Consider the following 18323-nt stretch of genomic DNA (forward strand, 5'->3'; position numbering starts at 1 on the left):
AGAGCCAGTGTATCTTCTTGAGGTGTGGTGAGATAAGGGTCCTTATGGGGAGGTCAAGGAAAAGTTTTGTAATTAAGTTTTAAGTTGTCCATAGTTTCCTTTGGAGGTGGGTTGTAATTCCTATATAGAGTGTGCTCCCCTAGTACAGCCTGCTGGTGATGAGGGCCTGTGTGGTGGTCCATCTGGTGTTGACAAGGAGTCACCTGCAGATCTTACAGATCATGCATAGGGTGTCGAAGCAAGCGGATGATACTGCTTTTACCTGTTTCTTCATATATAGCATGCTGTCCAAGAAGATGCTGAGGTTGAGGGTGGAGTCTGTTGGGTGAGGGATGGGCCAAGTTTAGTAGGCCACCATGTTGCCTTTCTATGGTGAGGTGTTGTTCCCAAAGAGGAGAACTTCCATCTCGTCCGAGATGAGCTTGAGACAGTTATCCTTCATCCAGTCAGCGATGCTCCTCAAACATCTGCTTAAGCGGCTATGGTGGTAGAGGGGTCTTCTAAGATCTAGAGAATGAGCTTGGGGTCGTTGGTGTTGAAGATGATGTTGGCTCCATGCAATCTGACACTGTTGGCCAGGGTGGTCATATACTTGTTGAAGAGGGTGGAGCTCAGGGATGATCCTTGGGGGAGGCTGCAGGTGCTCTTCTTAGGTTCTGAGGTGACAATGGGAGACAGATTTTCTGGGTCCTTCCTGTGAGGTATGAGGCAATCCACTTGAGGACCAGGAGGGCCTGAACATCATCCGTGGCTGTGATTAGGGCTGTGTCTGTGCTCCGCTTGGCTCAGAATCCAAATTGAGAGAAGTCTAGGAGGTAGTGTTCCCAGTGTTTGGTTTGTTGCTGGTTGTATGCCCTCTTGATCTCACTTCAAATGCAATAGCCCAGCCAAAAGGCAGCAGAGAGCTGTATAGGGTAAACGAGAAGTATAAAATCAATAAGTGGTAGGCGAAGTGGCTGTGTTGTGGACTATTAATGCATTTGTGATGTAGTTTTCTTTTAAAGGATGTGTCTTCGACTGTCTTTTAAAATGGAGCAGCATTGGGAAGGTCCTCGTGGATATGTACGTGCCTGGACCACAAACGAAAAATCTAAAGCAACTCCATGTTGTTCGAGTGACGTGAATGCACTGTCATAGCACCAATACATGCATGAGCTTCAGTAACTAACAATTAAGGGTATTATACCTCAGATGGCATGGGAGGACAACGGATTAAGATATTATGTTCTCATTCTGGAATCTGCACATAACTCAAAATATTGCAAGAAGAGGGCACAATTTAACAGAATGTTATCAATGTGCCAGGAAGAAATTTTTACACAAATAATGAATGTTCTTAAATGTTGAGTAAACTTCCAGTGCTGGACATGGGTATAATTACCTGTGCTTACTTCTTTGTCAGACATCTTGGTGGAACTCCAGGAACTCCCACATCATTCAGCTGAATAAACTTTGCTTTCAATCAACAACCCTGCTTGTGTATTTTATTTAAGGTGTGGGCATTGATTGATACAGAGATATTGTTTCATATTCTGGATCCAGAGGAAGAAAATACCTGCAGCCTTGGTTTTTCTTTTTACACTTAGGTAGACACACAAAGAATATAATCTATTGGTATATATAAAATGTGAATTTGTTATCCATTGTGTAGTCCACACACAAAGTAGGGGGCATCATGTGATGAAAGGACACTATCAGTGGATTCACAAATGATATGTATAATTACTTATTTTATTGTTTCTTTTGTGAGCCAAGTGCTTCTCTTTTTGTTTTCAGTTTTCAATATAATGTATTTGTAATTGAGTAGAATGTTTATAAGAAAGATTGAAATATGAACACAATCATGAATAACTGAAAGGTCAGTAATAAATCCATTGCATAGTCCCAGGGCATGTGACTAGGTAGGTAGCACTACAAGAGCACCAACAATCAGCCATGTACATGCTTGAAACATAAGACATATAGTCTGCTAAATATCCTAACTCGTAATAAGGCTCTTAGTTTACTAAATATCCTATGACATATTGGACCAAACTCCTAAGCCAAGTAGGAGCCTCGAATTTCCGCTCATTGCCCCCTTTTTATTGCCCCTTACTTTCCTCACCATCATTGTGTTCCATTAGCATTGCATTGGTTGCTTGCTTGCTTATTGCCTGACTAATCCAAGATGCACCCTCTTTAAGCTTTATCTGATGTAGTGTTGTATGTCAGCCACAGTGTGCAGTTCTACAGATCCTGTATACACACTGTTCACTGCTGTTCACCATGGTCTTGTTATATACAATTCCTTCAACATTTAAACTCTCATAATCTCATTGTTGCTCTGTCTCCACTAGGGTTCAACACAGCAAAAGGTGATCTGGTGAGGTCCATCCTATATTCCAGGCCTGTCAACTTCAACCTACACCGAGACGCAGTCCGCTTTATCATGTGTCTTGCGTGTCTTTGCCTCTTGTCAGTGATTTACTCAATTGTGATATGCATCAGGGCTGGTGTAAGTAACATTTTTATTGATTCACAGTTTTGAGAGACGTTTAATGACTTGGTGAATCCAGTTTAAAAAAGGTATGGGTAATGGTGTGTGGGAGGCACTGGGTTAGGGCTGGGAGAGTCCGAGGGGCCTAGGGCCACTGGATGAGCCTAGGGTAGGGCTTAGGCTTTGGATGGCTGTGGAACATTGAGGCTTAGATGAGGCCAGGGTATGACATTGGCTCCACGTGGCTCTCCTTGTGCCTAATGTGCTGAATTTCACTTCTTGGTGGCTTTCCCACAAACCAGGATAACTCCATGGATCAACATGGATGCACTACAAACACCAGTGGCCATGGAAGGACACATGGTCACTGGACACGTGTGAGGTCAGGGACTTGTCTTAATTAAAGGAAGCAGTGAGCAAGGCAGCCTTTCTGGCCCGGCTATAGTAGCACCCATTTTTAGAAGGGAGCCCACCATGGATTTTCTGTTGGAGCCTGGTAGCTTGAAAAGGCCCATGACTAAAGCTTCTATTTTTTTACAATATAATGCGTGATGCAAAACATGTGTCCACACAATACCTGGTTGTATTTAACACTGATACAAAGCAATAAAGAATTCAAATTAATTGATAATTTTTAACTCAATACCACTATGATGACTTATAATATACTAGTCCCATAAAAAAGTGTGCCAAAGCCCTGGACCGTCAGCCCAACTGCAAAATGTAAGCACTACTTTCAACTCAGAAAGAATATCACATACTACCTTTGAAACGTCAGTCCAATCTATTTGTCCAGTGTTCTGCTTTTAATGGAGAACTTGATTACCCAGATATAGGTTGTGCATTCCATAAAAGGCAATTACACCTTTAAAGTGATTGAACATAATTCTATTCTAAACCTTTCCAGCCCATCTAATTTTAATAATATGATTTGCACAAATCTTTCTTTATTTGTACTGGAAATGGTCCTCATAGTTCCAGATCACTCATGGAACATATCTCTTGTTCATAATGCACAAATTGAATTCTTGTTGCCATCCTTTTATATTATTTCAACAGAGGATGGGCAGATGTGAAGTGGCATTGGTCCTGGAGAGACAAGCCATAAGGGGTTGCACCACTGAATTTCCTAACAAGTCTGGTCCTAGGTTCATGTTCAAATCTAAAGTCACAGTGTCATGCAGTTTGAACATGACATGTGCAAAGTGGAATTGGAAAACAAATTTTACACTTTACCTAAAAGAACTGTTGCATTTCCTTTCAGTACCCAATTGAAATATTTAATTTTAGACGTGGCCCATATGCCTCAGTGCTATCTATGTACAGATAGTCAATATTTTTCCTGACGCAGCCCAAGTATGTGTGCTGTTACTCTTACCTCAGCTGTCCGTAGCAGCTGATTTTATTTTATTGGGCACTACAGGTTGCATCTCAAAAGCATTTAAAAAATCATTACAGTCAGTGACACCTTATTAAGGGGTCTCACACCACATCAGAGGTCCAAACCAATGGTCCACAAGGGGAAACATTGAGTTGCTGTTAAATAGAGACCCCGGAGACTTTAGTGGATGGTTACTGGAGGTGTGGGTAGAATTAGCCAACAAAACTGTTCACTAACAGTAAAAGACAAGTGACTGGAGATCAGGACTTATGAGTGTCCACACTTGAAAGAATCTGTTCTTTGAATCCAGTCTGAATGCAACACAGTAAGTGCACATAGACTGAGTAAGGGCCATCTTTGTTTTCTTGAGTGAAAAGGAAGGCATGTCTGAAATGTGCTGTGTCTGGTGCTGGTGACAGTGTCTGCAGGGTGGTCCTGAACAACCACCTGTGAATGTAGTACATACAGAGCCAATACAGTTTATGTATACATTGTCTTCTAAAAACCATACCATTCTATTGACGATGTAAATTAAATTAATATGGTAGAATTGTATAGTGCAATTAGCAGTGTTAAGCATTCCAAACATTCTAACTATAATGGTCTTTGTTTGTGTTTGCTTACAATGTGGTGTCTTTTCTCCACCAGAAATCCGCTGTGCAAACAATAGTCATGGCGATCATCATGATGACCATAGCTGTGCCACCTGCTCTCCTGGCTGCTTTAGCTGTGGGTTCCATGTACGCCCAAAAAAGGCTGAAGAATAAGGGCATCTTCTGCTTCAGCCCTCAAAGGATAAACTTAGGGGGACAGGTCAACATCGTCTGCTTTGACAAAGTAAATGCAGCTTTTTGAGTCTAACTTGCATGCACCTGTTAACAATCATGTGGAATTTAGTATATATTCAAAGGTTGACCTGTAATAATCAGGTTGGGGTTCAGATTTGTATGGAGGGACTGGGATAATGAACACTTACCACTAGCGTTTGCCACAGGTTTATCTCTGACCACAGTCAGGCATAAGCAAGAAATTTCAATTTGATTCATCTAACCTATGACAGTGCAGCCAGCTCAGCTGAAGCAGAGCTAAAGGCCAACTTCCTCATCTGTGCAATGGCTTTCTCAGTCATGTTGACCTCCAGGTGGGGCATTCTGTGCCAGGAAATCCAGACAAAATCTGCTGAAAGCGATAGCTGTAAAGAGACTGGTCAGCAGTTGTGGGGAATATAGAGAGCTGGAGAGGTGGCCATGGGTTTATTCTGTACATTAGCTGTCAATGAAAAGGAGTGAATGTTTGTTGTTTCTTAATCCCTTGAGGTAACCAATTTCCAACTCTTGCATAGTGACATTTGCACCATTACTGCTGTGTGTGCACATGGAGCAGAAACTAAGTGCCTGATTATGAGTCTGGTGGTTCACGGACCACCAGACTTACGGGGAACGGCGGTGGCGGCCTCCCGATCTCCCTATTAGGAGTCGTATAGTCAGACTGCCACAGCCCTGCCACAGCTGCCAGAGAGCCGCTGTTCCCTGGTGGTGATGCAGCAGTCAGGACGCAGTTATATGTTTGCTGGCACTGCAGTGGTCCTGCCAAGAATATTGCGAGCTTCCTCATCGCTGACAATGTCTTGGAGGTTTCTCCTCTATGAACACCGTGGCAGAGTGGAAATAAAGCGGGCCCTGCAGGACCCACTGTGCCTCCTCTACATGGGGATGCACATAGGTGTTGCACAACATGTCCCCTTCCTGTGTGCATGTGCCCCACTTCCTGCACAGCATGGAGTTTTCAGTCCATGCCGTGCAGGAAATGTTTTTGGCATTTCCATTGAGGTGCCCCTTTTCTGAGGCACCGCCATGGGAACGTCAAAAACTAGCCCGCCAGACAGGAGGAAACTCCTTACCTGGAGGGCAGTCTGACCACTGCTTTGGTGGTGCTGCGGTGGGGCGGCCCGGCGCTGCACCGCCAAAGTCGTAATCAGGCCCTAAGTTGATGGGTACTCCAAACCTATTTGCAGGGATATCAGAGTTGTTGATGCACTTAATAAAATCTGTAGGGAATATGGGGTCTCATTGTCTAAATGAGTCCTTCCACATTTGTTATTTCCTGGAACAGAATGTTCTGGCACTAACTGAAAGTGGGATCCTCTTGTATCTGCTACGCAGAATCTCAACCAAGATTTGGTTGTTGGCCGTAAAAGGCAAACACAATCCAAAATGATGCTGTTGTATAGTTTCTGTTGATCTAGGCTGAATGCATGGGAGGGGCTGCATGGCACTTACCTGTAGTGTATCTGGAATCTTCCTCATGTAACACTTTCTGGAGAGGTGCAATTAGTAATGTTATTTCAAATTCTCCAACAGACAGGAACCTTAACAGAAGATGGCCTGGATCTGTGGGGACTCATACCGTCAGGAGAAAACAGGTGCTGTTGGTCACTGCCAGAATGGAGATTCTTGTATTGTTTTCTGAAGATGTGATCTGCGTCTTAAAGAACAGAAATTGAAATGTCAATTACTTGAATTACAATTTATTTTCTATCATCTGTAAATTCTATATTAACATGCAGTGAAAAGAATATCTATAGATATAATTTGCACAGCTAAGATCTCAAAATTAGGTGTTGGTGATAAATTCTTCTCTGCAGGCAGAGTTGAAGGAATTTAGCCCACTCCATATTACACTCCTAGTGCATGGTTCCAGAAAAACTCTTCCAATCATTGTGTGTCTACTTCTTTCTCACACACGACTCACCAACTAATTGGCATCTGATATGTTTGGACACTAGTACGGCACCCGGCTAGATTTTCTCAATGAGGGTGGTCGTAAACATTTGCAATGAAATAGCTGCCACTTAACTACAAAATCTACTCGAGTGGCAGCAAAGAAGCAGCGCTCTCCGGTTCACTGTAGAATGCCATTCACACTAATTTCGCGGTGTGTGCCAAGCTCCCACCACCAAAAATCAGCACGACATGCCAAGTCCACCTGTTTTTAGGACTCCACTGAATCTCTCAGAGTTTTCTACTAATTGCAAATCAGCAAGTTCCTCCCATCCTCACTCATAATAAACCACAATTTAAGAAGAGGAACTGAAGCCCTTTTTTACCAAGATTCTTCCAGAGCTTAACTGCCTTTATACTGTTTCAGTAAATAGAAAATTCACTCGCACCTCCATTCATTTAAGGTTGAAATTCCGATCACAACCAAAGAGAGAACAAATTAATTATTAAAAAAGTAATTGATACTGTTTCATGCACTGAGAGATGTCCTTTCCCTCATTTAAGACAAGCTTAGAAGTACCTTAAATCGGAAGTGATAGTCTTAAGCCACGATGAATAGACTTAAGTCTCTTTCAAGCAAAGATAAAACTTTTTTCAAACACTGCTATGTTTTCTAACTGAAAACTGCCTCAAGGCAGTCTAACAATTAAGGACAGGCCTAAGCCTGGTTAAAGACATTATGAAGACTGTTTAAAGACAGAATAACATATTTTGTAAATTTCACTCACTTTTGTACCTTAAGGCCACCCTTGAAAGCCTAAGTTAATTAGGAGTGGCACTCACAGCCTAGAAGTAAGTCCAACAGGAGTAGATGAATGCATTTTCTTAGGAGGCAGGTGAACAGAAGATGCATTGCAAACAAAACCAAGCTGCAGAGGTCTTATCTGGTTGGTCCTACACAGACTCAAATACACGTGTCAGTAGGAGGAATGTGTGACTTAATACAGACACCTGGAACAAAAGCACCCTTCCATTCTCATTGACATTTTGCTGTGCTATTCATTAGGATGTTTACAACGAAGAGTTTGGTTCCATAAAACTAATGGTAAAAGTAGCATTGAGTACACATGTATGTTTACTTCTCCTTAAATTGCCCTCACAAGCATAAAGACAACATGGTGGTGTACAGTCTAGAAAAAAGTTAATGAATAAAATAAATGTTGCAAAATAAAAATGTACAGACATATTGTGATTCAAATAATTATAAATATCTACAGAGATCAGCGACTGTTCAGTAGAGGAATGAGGACAGCTGTGAAATGACAGAACTGGCCCAGAAATGGATTCTGATGGCGGGAGGAAGCCCCACACTATAAAGGATGATGCAGAATCTCTGAGTAGAGAGCTCCACATGGGAATACCCAGGCACAGCTGAACCAAGCTTGTGATCAGTCTGTAAACTCTGCCATCTTCAGCTTTCTGGGTGGTTGTCCCATGACAAGTGCATTGTACGTCGTGCGTGAAAGCTGGAAGAGCAAGGTAGCAATTGTGAAAAGAAAATTGGTGTGATGTGGTCAAGTGAGGAGAACCAGTGAAAAGGTAGTCTGAGAGTAGATCATGCCTTTTAGCGAAGGAAATATTGATAGAAGGAGGACAGAAAGAAGAGTGACACTGTTTGGCATTGAGGAGATCAGGACATAGACAGTGGAACCATTGTCAGATGATGGTGACAAATAGTTTAAGATTCCATAACGGGAAAGATGAGATAAACATGTAGCAATCAGTATACTCGTGGGTAGTTTGAAGTTCAGAGTCAAGTCAAGAAATGTAGAAATACATAGTAGTGCCTGAAAAAAACTGAGTAAAAGCAGAAGAGACTTTTACAGAGGAAAAGTTGAGAAGCAACTAGTTTACAAGGGTTAAGCTTTGAAAAATGGAGGGCATCCCATCATCAGTGATGGAGTCAAATCTCTGGTGAAAGATATCAGTGTGAGCTGACACCTGTAGACACAGGGAGATATTATTCCATACTGGTGGACAGAAGGGCCATTGTTGAGTCACTAGGATACCGCCCATCTTCATACATATGTTAATGCTGTATGTTTTATTCTTTTACAATAATATCAATAACCCTACTAACAGGCAAGCATGAGTCCTCACTATTGTTTCTGTTTCAGTTTCCAAACAGTTCACAGGTTCAACTCTGGTGCAGCCTTACCCTGGGGGCCACTCTTAGGAGCCCTCGCCAGCTGCCACTCACTGATGGTCATCGATGGGAAACTTCAAGGAGATCCGCTGGACCTCAAGATGTTTGAAGGCACCTATTGGGTAACTCATCCTTGCATTGTACACACTCACCATCACAAGAATATCAAGGAGTCAGAAGATCAAACCTCAGCTGTAGATAGTACTACCTCTTACAGTAGCCGCTTTTATTCATATCTACAGAGCATCTGTGCCTACAACTGGTTGAAGATTTGTAAATCCTGCCCTGGTCACTCACCTGACATCTCTCCAAGATCAATGCAGTAGTTAAAATGAAACCTCCAGTGACTTGAGGGAGCGACTTCCACTTCGTATAAATATCACAGGGTCAAATTTTGTTGATTCCCAAAGTTTTGCTTTTATTCAGATATCAGACACAAAATGACGACAAGCTTCGTAAATCAATTTCAATGTTTCTAGTAAGTCCAAAAAAGCATCCATTAACCAAAACATTAAACAGCGGACGCATTTCGTCCGATGGCGGACATCATCAGGGCTGTTGAAAATAAATCAAAAAAGAAAAATACATTACATTACTGTATCCACATGTTTTACATTTACATAATTCACAATGCTCCTTTGAAACTGATAACCTAATAAATTAAACAATTGTTTAATCACACCTGCCTAATTCACAATCTAATATTAAACAGTGTACAGTTAAGTGATCCAGATAATGCATTGACAATTACAGAACTCACCAAATATTTCAAAAATAACACGCCTACCTCTCAATATAAACCATATTCACAGAAACCATTTTTTCTCCTTCCCAGTATAAATCAAAAAATTTGTGACAGCACTTGATAATCTGTAATAAAAACATCATATTATTATGCATGATACATACAAATATTCAAATTCAATTAAATCTTCCATAACCTCCATTTGTGAAGTGGTAAGGTTCAAACGTTCTCTAACTCATAACATTTAGTAAAAACCTTCAAAAGCTGTCATATGAAAATCAATGTACCCAAAAAGCGTTGATATTATGATAAGATGTTCTCCCCTACTATACACATTTCAGGCTAGTTGCTATTGTAAACACATTTCTATTCCTTGAGCTCAATAAATGGAAATGTAAGTAGCTGACTGGTTGTTGAGGTGACTGGCAATACTACATGAGGAAGGATGGTAAGGAATGACAAGAGTCGGACCGGTGAGGAAACCTATTTAATTTCGAGCTCTTTATACTGATTGGTTGATGAGGAGACCGGAAACACTACATCAGGCAAGGACGGTGAGAAATAGTCATAGCGGAAATTATATGAGTCGGACCGGTGAGGAAACCTAGTTAATTTCGAGCTCTTTATGCTGTTTGGTTGATGAGGAGACCGGAAATACTACATGAGGCAAGGACGATGAGAAATAGTTATAGCGGAAATAATTCGAGTCGGACCGGTGAGGAAACCTCGTTAAGTTTTAGCGCGAATGGGGAAGGGTGTTGATTGGTTAAGATATAGTTTAAATAACGGCCGCTCGAGATGGGTAATTGCACGTAGGCCTGACGAGATGCCGTTGCCGCCGACTGAGACTTCCCGCCATTGCAAACTTGAAGATTTTAAATCAGGTAAGAGGTGGTGGAAGAGTAGATCGTAGCTTACTTATTGTTTGGATAGTTTTTCATTGAATAGGGAGTGATAGGATATTGTTTATTTTTTGTTTTTAACAGAACAGAATTGGATGCGCTGAAACTATTGAGATCAGGTGAGGTTAGAACATCAAAGTTGGTTAGAATTTGTTGGCAACTGTTGAACTACGAGCACGTCTTTTAGACTTAAAATATCAAAATATCAGTGTATGTATACTCTTTTTACAGATACGTAGGAGTGAAATTCTAGAATTACCCATAGTGCTGTTAATCCTTTATTGGAATTTTGGATAGTAGAGTGGTAAGCAGTTCATTTTGATTGTTACACGTTAGGATATATGACTTGTTAGAACGCTGAGTATCGACTATTTGCTGATGTTTGGACCTTTTTCCCTATATTTTTCTAGAGAATTTAACAGAGGTCACTGAATGTGGGAAGGGAAGTTGAGGTCTTACCACTGATTGAAATATATATATAGGTGAGATTGTCTTGATTACATTTTGAAATTATTAGGTACTTACATTTCCATTTATTGAACCAAAGGAATAGAAATGTGTTTATAATAGCAACTAGCCGGAAAGTGTGTAGTAGGGGAGAACATCTTATCACAATATCAAGGTGAGATTGGCTTGATTAAATTTTGAAATTGTTAGGTGCTTACATTTCCAAACTTGGGGTGATTAATGATTGTGTAACTGAATTTGACCTTCAACACTCGAGCACCTGCTTTATTTCATCTATTAGTGCTTCCTGTTGAAGCTAACTTAGTAACAATTTTAGAATGGCGCTGGCAGCTTGCCGGCGCCATTGTAAAATAAAATACATTCGTCGAGGCTGGACAGAGGGCAGAAGGCCACAAAAATGAGTAGGGCAGAGGGCAGAAACAAGTGGGGCAGAGGGCAGAAGGGCACAAAAACGAGTGGGCAGAGGGCAGAAGGGCACAAAAACGAATGGGGCAGAGGGCAGAAGGGCACAAAAACGAGTGGTACAGAGGGCAGAAGGGCACAAAAAACGAGGGTGGCAGTGGTGAACCAGAGGGTGCTGTAATGAATCGGACGGTGGCAGTGATGACCCAGAGGGCGCATTGCGGTCTCGCACTAAAAAAAACCCGCGAACACGCAAAGCGCCCCGCGAACACGTAAAAATAAAAAAATCCACAAATTCGCGATTTTTGGGGATCGCGAATTTGCAAATCCGCAAATTCGTGGATCGCGAATTCGCAAATTTCGCCCATGCTTACTGCAAATATGATTGCAGGCCTGCTAATAATAGTAGCCTGGTTGTGCCAGTTTGAACTGTAAAATCAACCTGTCAAAATATCCCTTTTTGAGAGGCCTGAAACTCACCTTTTAAAGTCATCCTAGTCTTGCCTTAGTGCCATATGCCTGGGTGTTGTGGCATTTAAAAGTGGGACATTTAAACTTGTACTTGCAGTTCAAAATCCCTCAAAGCTATTTTCACCATAGCAGGTTTAACTGTTCAATAGGAAAGCATTGAGATACCATATTATATTTAATAATGTTATCTCCATATAGGACACAACTACCAAGTTCATTCTTGGACTTTTTAAAACATTTATTAGAAGACCATATCATTTGTAAACTTGGATTTGTAATGCCTATTTTGAAACAGGTACTTTTAGAGACGTTACCTGAAAAAAGCCTCTAGTAGGCCTTTTGCATAAGCATCCATTTGTCACCCAGGAGATGAGTAGCCCCCTTGATGAGCTGTCAATTTGCTCCATGAGCTAAGGCAAAGGTCTTGGGTATGGGGAGGTGTTTTGTTTCTCTGGCAGGCTGACCATGTGGGCTGTGCCCCAGGAATCTAATCAAGTTCTAAGAGGTTAACCCTGTCAAAGGCAGATGTAGCTAACAGCTAGGATTCCCCCTTAATGTGTCCCTTTAGCCAGTCAGGCACCAGGCTCAGTGGGAGGAGAGATTCCTCCTGAACTAGTGAAGAGTGACCACAGATGAAGGGTTGCTCATTTCCCTGGCCACACTGCTGGGATGCGTACAGGAGCTCTGCACAGGGGAATTAAGGCTCTACTGTGTTGGATTTGGGCAGAGTGGGCACTGTTGGATTTCATTTTACAGTAAAACGCACAGGAAGTGTTTCAAAAGTGGTTAGAGCCATTCTTGGGAACTTTTCCCCATTGGTTAGGGAGTGACCAGGCTGGAATTGGGCATAACTGAGGCATCCCCTGTACTTTCCTCAGAACACAGCTGGACCTGTGAAAGATTCAGAAGGACAGTCCTGCTGTCTGAAGACCTGAAGTAGACTGCAGCTGCTCTACCTGTACCCAGTATCGCAGCCAAGGCTCCAGTGGTTAATTGGGTGGCCAACTGTTTGTTTGAATTGAGTACTGACTCCAAGTGCTGTCCTAAGGGTCTGGACTCTTGGCCAACATCAAAGAATTCTTCTCATGGTCTAACCCTAATGTCTGGGACATGGAAACATTTTGATAACTTATTTCTCTGAGAAACAGCGTGGGACCAGAACAAATTGCCAAGCTGGTCCGCCAAGCATGCTTCGCCTGTGGGACTGAGTTTGCCACAGTTCCCACTATGTTCTTCTCTATAGCATATCCACTTGAATAGGACCACAGACCAGCATCCAATGACTACGAGTCATCTTTGACTTGAGCCTGCTGTCTTGCCAATGGGGTGGGCGGTGAACTCCGCTCCGCAGGTTGAGTTCAACGAGTTTAGCCCACTCTGCACACCGCATAAATCCGTTCCAAAAATTCCCGGAAGCACAGGGGAATTTTTCCTCTTGTGCAAAAAAATATTACTCTGTCAACAGGCTTCATGACTAACACAACCAACATTATTCTTACTACAGTAAACTTCAGTCTATTTCACAGCAATTTAGGCACTTACATAGAAATTCCACATGCTAGAACGTCCGGGAGAGACTTGCTGCAATCTCTTGCTACATGCATTAGTGACCTGGACAACAAAATTAATTCTATAGACCTTAAGCTAGGCAAATTATTAGAGTCTCATTCCACTGACCAACACGCTGGTGCCTTGACATGTAAGAAACATAAAAGGTATCCTGACCTCCTATTGCTGGAGCCAAGAAACCATATAACCGCCCCTCGTTAGTCTCAGACAACCCTCACAACAGCATAAGGTGGTCTCAAGCATGTTTAATGTCTAGGATCCTGATTTCAATTCACCAAGATTCAGACAACAAAAAAGATCATAAAGGTAGCTGGTCTAAGTCTCCATAGAGCACAACTGGAGCTCTGTTGCCAAGAATGTAGGTGCAAATACTGAAATTGTTCCTAGAGCATCTGAATATTCAAAGACCAAGCGCAAAACTCTCTCAAGCCATCTCAAGTTAATTTCTTGGAATGCAGCAGAACTCAATATATTATTGGGCAATGGTGAGGCATATAAATTCCTCACTAACTGGGATATCATATGCCACCAATAAACCTGGAGCAGAGGACCACACCAAATCAAAGGGTCTCTGGGAACCACCAACTGGTAGTAAAATCATATACATTACAACCATCTTAAAGACTAACATTACACCCACAAACTTCTCCAGCTGCTCGCTTCAGGCTGTTACACTACACACTCCAGCCACTCGCTACACCCTGTTACACTAGACCAATGTCACCTCAGCAATACAACTTTTTTCATCATGACTGTAAATATTTACTTAACCTGCATCAAGATGATCACAGAAAAGTAGCCTTGGACTTTCAAAAGAGACCAAAGAATTATTACTTAGGCATTCAAGGCATGAGATGGCCATTACTGGTGACTTCAACCTACAACCAGTAGATGAATCCTAGTGTACACAACATGGACATGCCGAAAAAGAACTCTTTAATATTAACAATACTGAAACTTGCAAGGTTAGCAATTTACCTAATTCACTTGGCCTCCAGTCCCTAACAAATCTACAATCTATTGCCCGATCTTCAAAGCACATCGAGTCCCACAGCAGGACTAGCAAGACAGAATATACCTTTGTCTCTTAAATTTGCTTTCTGATGTGTAACTTCTTTAATATAATTATTGGACAGGAAGGGATCATTTTTCCTTAATCTCAAGCTACCACTTTAAAATGCAGTGAGGTGTGGAAATCACCATCAGAAGAGATTAAAATAGAGCTCCATGAACCTTGATACACTAAATACTTGGGAGCAGAAAGCAGCTCCATAGGGAACCTGCATTACTTTGCAGTGTCGACTGTGTCCATAGTCATTTGGCCCAGGATTATCGAATCTCTACATGAGGTTCTGCAGCAGGCAAGTGCCACCCACAATTTTACTAAGAGGAGAACCTCTCATTTCTGCTTCCCAGCCAGGTTACAAGCAATAAGACAAAGGTTTGTCTGCTACCTAAAACAATAAGATAACTAGCCCCACATCCCTCTTTATTATTTGTCTTGCTAAACCAAAGTACTTGTTCCACAAAGAGTAGTAGAAGGAAAAGAGAAACCATAACGATGCACATTGGTTCCATCTATACAAACTTTTCAGAAAAATTGACCAAGCCAAATTCTGGCTGATGGCAAACAACTTGGACACCTCCATATGTGGCTCTAGGGTGACTAGACGGAACATGGTATGTTCACTCATGTGGACTAAACACACCAAAACCCTTTCCAATTCTCAAGAGGATCGCACGACCATTGCAGGTGATGTGAATATTAGAGTCAGCACGAACGGCTATGAATTATTTAAATAACCACAGAAGGATAATGTTATCACCGTAAACTAAGTGACACATTCAATCAGAACCTGAAGATGCAATGGGAACCAGGACCTATTGGTATCCTGGCCTTGTTCTATAAGTCCAGAGCTGGAGAAAAACAATCTTGTCCTTATTTCCTGGAACATTTGAACTATGATTAGTACCCACTCCTGGAAAGGCTACATTTTCATCCAATATTTAAGAAAGGTGACAGTCAAATTCCAGCTATAATGATCGCCTTATTGCACCACTAGATGTACATGTCAAAGCCCACACCAGACTCCTTTTGAAAGAGGTAGAACGAAGGGCCAGTGACAAGCAAATGATTAAATTTTCCAGACCAGATTCACGCTTACCTTTAGTACTTTGGGCAACATCTTCATGTTAGCCTACATAGCACATAACTCTATCAATAAATTAGTTTTTCCCCCTTTTTTACTTGTTTCATAGTCTATTCCTTGGCCGTGGACAGAGTGGAACACGATATATTGTGTTCCATATTTGCAAAGTGTGATATGCCTAAATCTCTGAGAGCCATGAACTCGCATCCAAAGGTGGGCCTTCAGCGAGCATTGAAGGATCTTCAAATTTGCAAACAGAAAAATAAGCTGAGAGCCAGTGAAGCTAAAACGAATCCAATGATGGTAAAAGTAAATATCAAGCAAAACAGAGCTGGATTCTGGGTAACAGCACTTTGTTTTAAGCTGCTTTATACAACTATTTGGGAATATGACTTTCTGATAATGACTCCCACGAGAAAAAACAGCAAATATCAAGAATAAAGCATCCGGGGAAATATAGACCATCTAAAATTCTAAGCTGCATTGCCCGTTGGTGGACTCCATCCTCAAAGTCAAGTTTCTTCCATTTCTTTCATACACCCAACCCCGCTGCTGGACTCAATATAATATAAAATGTACAGATACGTCTTCTTACTTCCAAATACACAAGAAAATCACAGCCTCATTTAACATTCGGCTTAGCAAACCAGGAACATGCATGCAGCGTTGCATTCATAACACTCCGCTATAGCATCTTGAAATCTAAAGCCCACACCCAGAAGTACCACCTGCAGGAAATGATTAAAGTTAAGGAAGACCCTACAAATCCTTGGACCCTACAACTAAGCAAAGCCATTGCAGATCTAGAAGTCACTACAGAATGGATTAACATAGGCTCAAAAGCATCTCTTAAACTATCTAAGAGAGGCCACTTCAGTTTATCGCACATGTCATTGACCTCATCACCTTCGTTTGTGTCAAACCTGCTGATCTTCTCAGTGACGCGTGTAAGATGTCAACCATTAAACATTCAACAAGTGAAAGAACTGAGTGTCAAAAGAATGCACTTCCTGCTGGTTCCATCAGGAGATGGTGGGCTAAGTCCACACAGGAACCAGGGCAATGTAGTCTGGTCAATTATCAAAATTAAACTTTATCCTACCTTTAGGGTCTGGCTCCACAGCACAGCTGTTGCCGGACGCTTAAGTGAGAATCACTAGGGAGGGGCTGAGGCTTCGTACACATATTGGGAGCCTGGAGTACATGTTATAATTGGGCAGGAGTTGTGTGCTTCTACAAAGAGGTGCTTGCCCGCAACACAGCTGTGGTCATTTTCAGCTGCCGGAGCATGGACTATCCGGGCCACACATATGACTTTGTAATACTGTAAAAGTGTCTTAGAAAACTAGATAATATTTGGCATTAGCACAGATGGGAGGAGGGCAGTAGTTAACCTAACTATATGTTTATCTCTGGCTTCACTGTACAACTGTCACCTGCCCTTTCAACCTACACCAATGCACCAATATTATTTTCACAATTTTTGCTTCCGCACAGATACACATCTATTCCTGTGCTATTTACTTGTAAGGCTTCCAATTAGCATAAAGCATTCCTTTAAAGCCAGAACTACTGGAATTGAAAATTCTTGTTTTTGGTAATGTCCATGGGCTAAGGAGAAAACACAAAACTGTCAATTTTTATAAAAAGGGGCACATTTATGTGCAATAAAGCCTTCAAACACTGCTTAAATACTGAGGACCTACGGCGCTCTGCCGGATAGCAAATGTCTGATTGTTTTTTTATTTTTAATGAACTGCACTAACTTGAAACATTTACAGATAGAATAGTTGTGTTATAGCACTACATGTAATTGAAAAATATATATGAGTTTATGATTCAAATATTCAAATGAATCAAAATATATATACATATATATCTGTGTTATATATATTAAGAAATGGGGGATTGATAACAAGAGATGAGTTTCAATTTCTCAAGAACGATAAACTGGTGACACCCATTCTCTACTTCATTCCAAAAATTCACAAAAACTCTCTAAAACCACCGGGCAGGCCAATTATAACGGCGCGGAATAGTCTACTTGAAAAAACCTCACAGTATGTGGACTATCTCCTCCAAGACGCAGTACAAAAGTTGCCATCATATGTAAGGGACACAAGAAATTTCCTCCACAAAATTGAGCATATAGACTGGAAAGAGGACTGCCTGCTTGTAACGCTGGATGTGACCTCACTATATACATCAATAAATCATCAAAATGTTATGAGAGCCCTCCAGTATCATCTAGGAAAAAGGACACCTGATTATGTGGAACATAACCAAATGTTGCTAAATATGGTTAAATCTTGTCTAAATAATAATATCTTTCTTTTCCAAAACACTTTGTACAAACAGCAGCGAGGAGTTGCAATGGGTGCCAGCTTCTCTCTCAGTTATGCCTGTTTGCATATGGGCTGGTGGGAGGAGCTGGTACTCATCAAGCAGTACACAGCAACTTTTAAGACTAACATCAAATGCTGGTTACGTTTTATCGACGATTTGTTTCTAATTTGGCAGGGCCATTGGAGGAAGCTAAACACTTCATCACGGAGTTAAGTACAAATGACCTCAATCTGCACTTTACATCAAATATCAGTTCAAACTGCATTAACTTTTTAGACATAAAGATTTATATTCAGGCAGGTAAAATTGAAAGTAAGCTGCATAGAAAACCAACTGCCGGCAACTCAATACTGCACGCCAGCATCTTTCACCCCCAATCTTTCATACAAAGCATCCCCTAGGGAGAGATGCTCCGTCTAAGAAGGATCTGTAGTCAAGAGGAGGAACTTCAGAAGGCACAACAAGCTTGTGCCAGCGGATTCAAAAC

At 41.5% G+C, this 18323-nt stretch overlaps 1 protein-coding gene and 1 long non-coding RNA gene across 4 annotated transcripts in view; one reads left to right on the forward strand and one right to left on the reverse strand.

Moving 5' to 3' along the window:
- LOC144791850 (putative cation-transporting ATPase 13A4) overlaps window positions 1–18323 on the forward strand; it is a 395602-nt gene that overhangs the window by 225522 nt on the left and 151757 nt on the right. For all 3 annotated transcript variants that reach the window (XR_013602482.1, XM_078666633.1, XM_078666634.1), the window contains 4 exons: window positions 2337–2494; window positions 4506–4694; window positions 6218–6279; window positions 8755–8905. Coding sequence is in view for 2 of the 3 variants with exons in the window: in XM_078666633.1 (XP_078522759.1) it covers window positions 2337–2494; window positions 4506–4694; window positions 6218–6279; window positions 8755–8905 (560 nt within the window). In the remaining variant the exon portion in view is untranslated. The remainder of the gene's footprint in view (window positions 1–2336; window positions 2495–4505; window positions 4695–6217; window positions 6280–8754; window positions 8906–18323) is intronic.
- LOC144791851 (uncharacterized) overlaps window positions 9202–18323 on the reverse strand; it is a 98511-nt gene continuing 89389 nt past the window's right edge. The window contains exons 2-3 of the long non-coding RNA XR_013602483.1: window positions 9571–9653; window positions 9202–9338 (exon numbers count right to left, since the gene is read on the reverse strand). This is a non-coding gene — a long non-coding RNA (uncharacterized LOC144791851). The remainder of the gene's footprint in view (window positions 9339–9570; window positions 9654–18323) is intronic.

The sequence above is a fragment of the Lissotriton helveticus genome, chromosome 11 (assembly GCF_964261635.1).
Source record: "Lissotriton helveticus chromosome 11, aLisHel1.1, whole genome shotgun sequence".
NCBI lineage: Eukaryota > Metazoa > Chordata > Amphibia > Caudata > Salamandridae > Lissotriton > Lissotriton helveticus.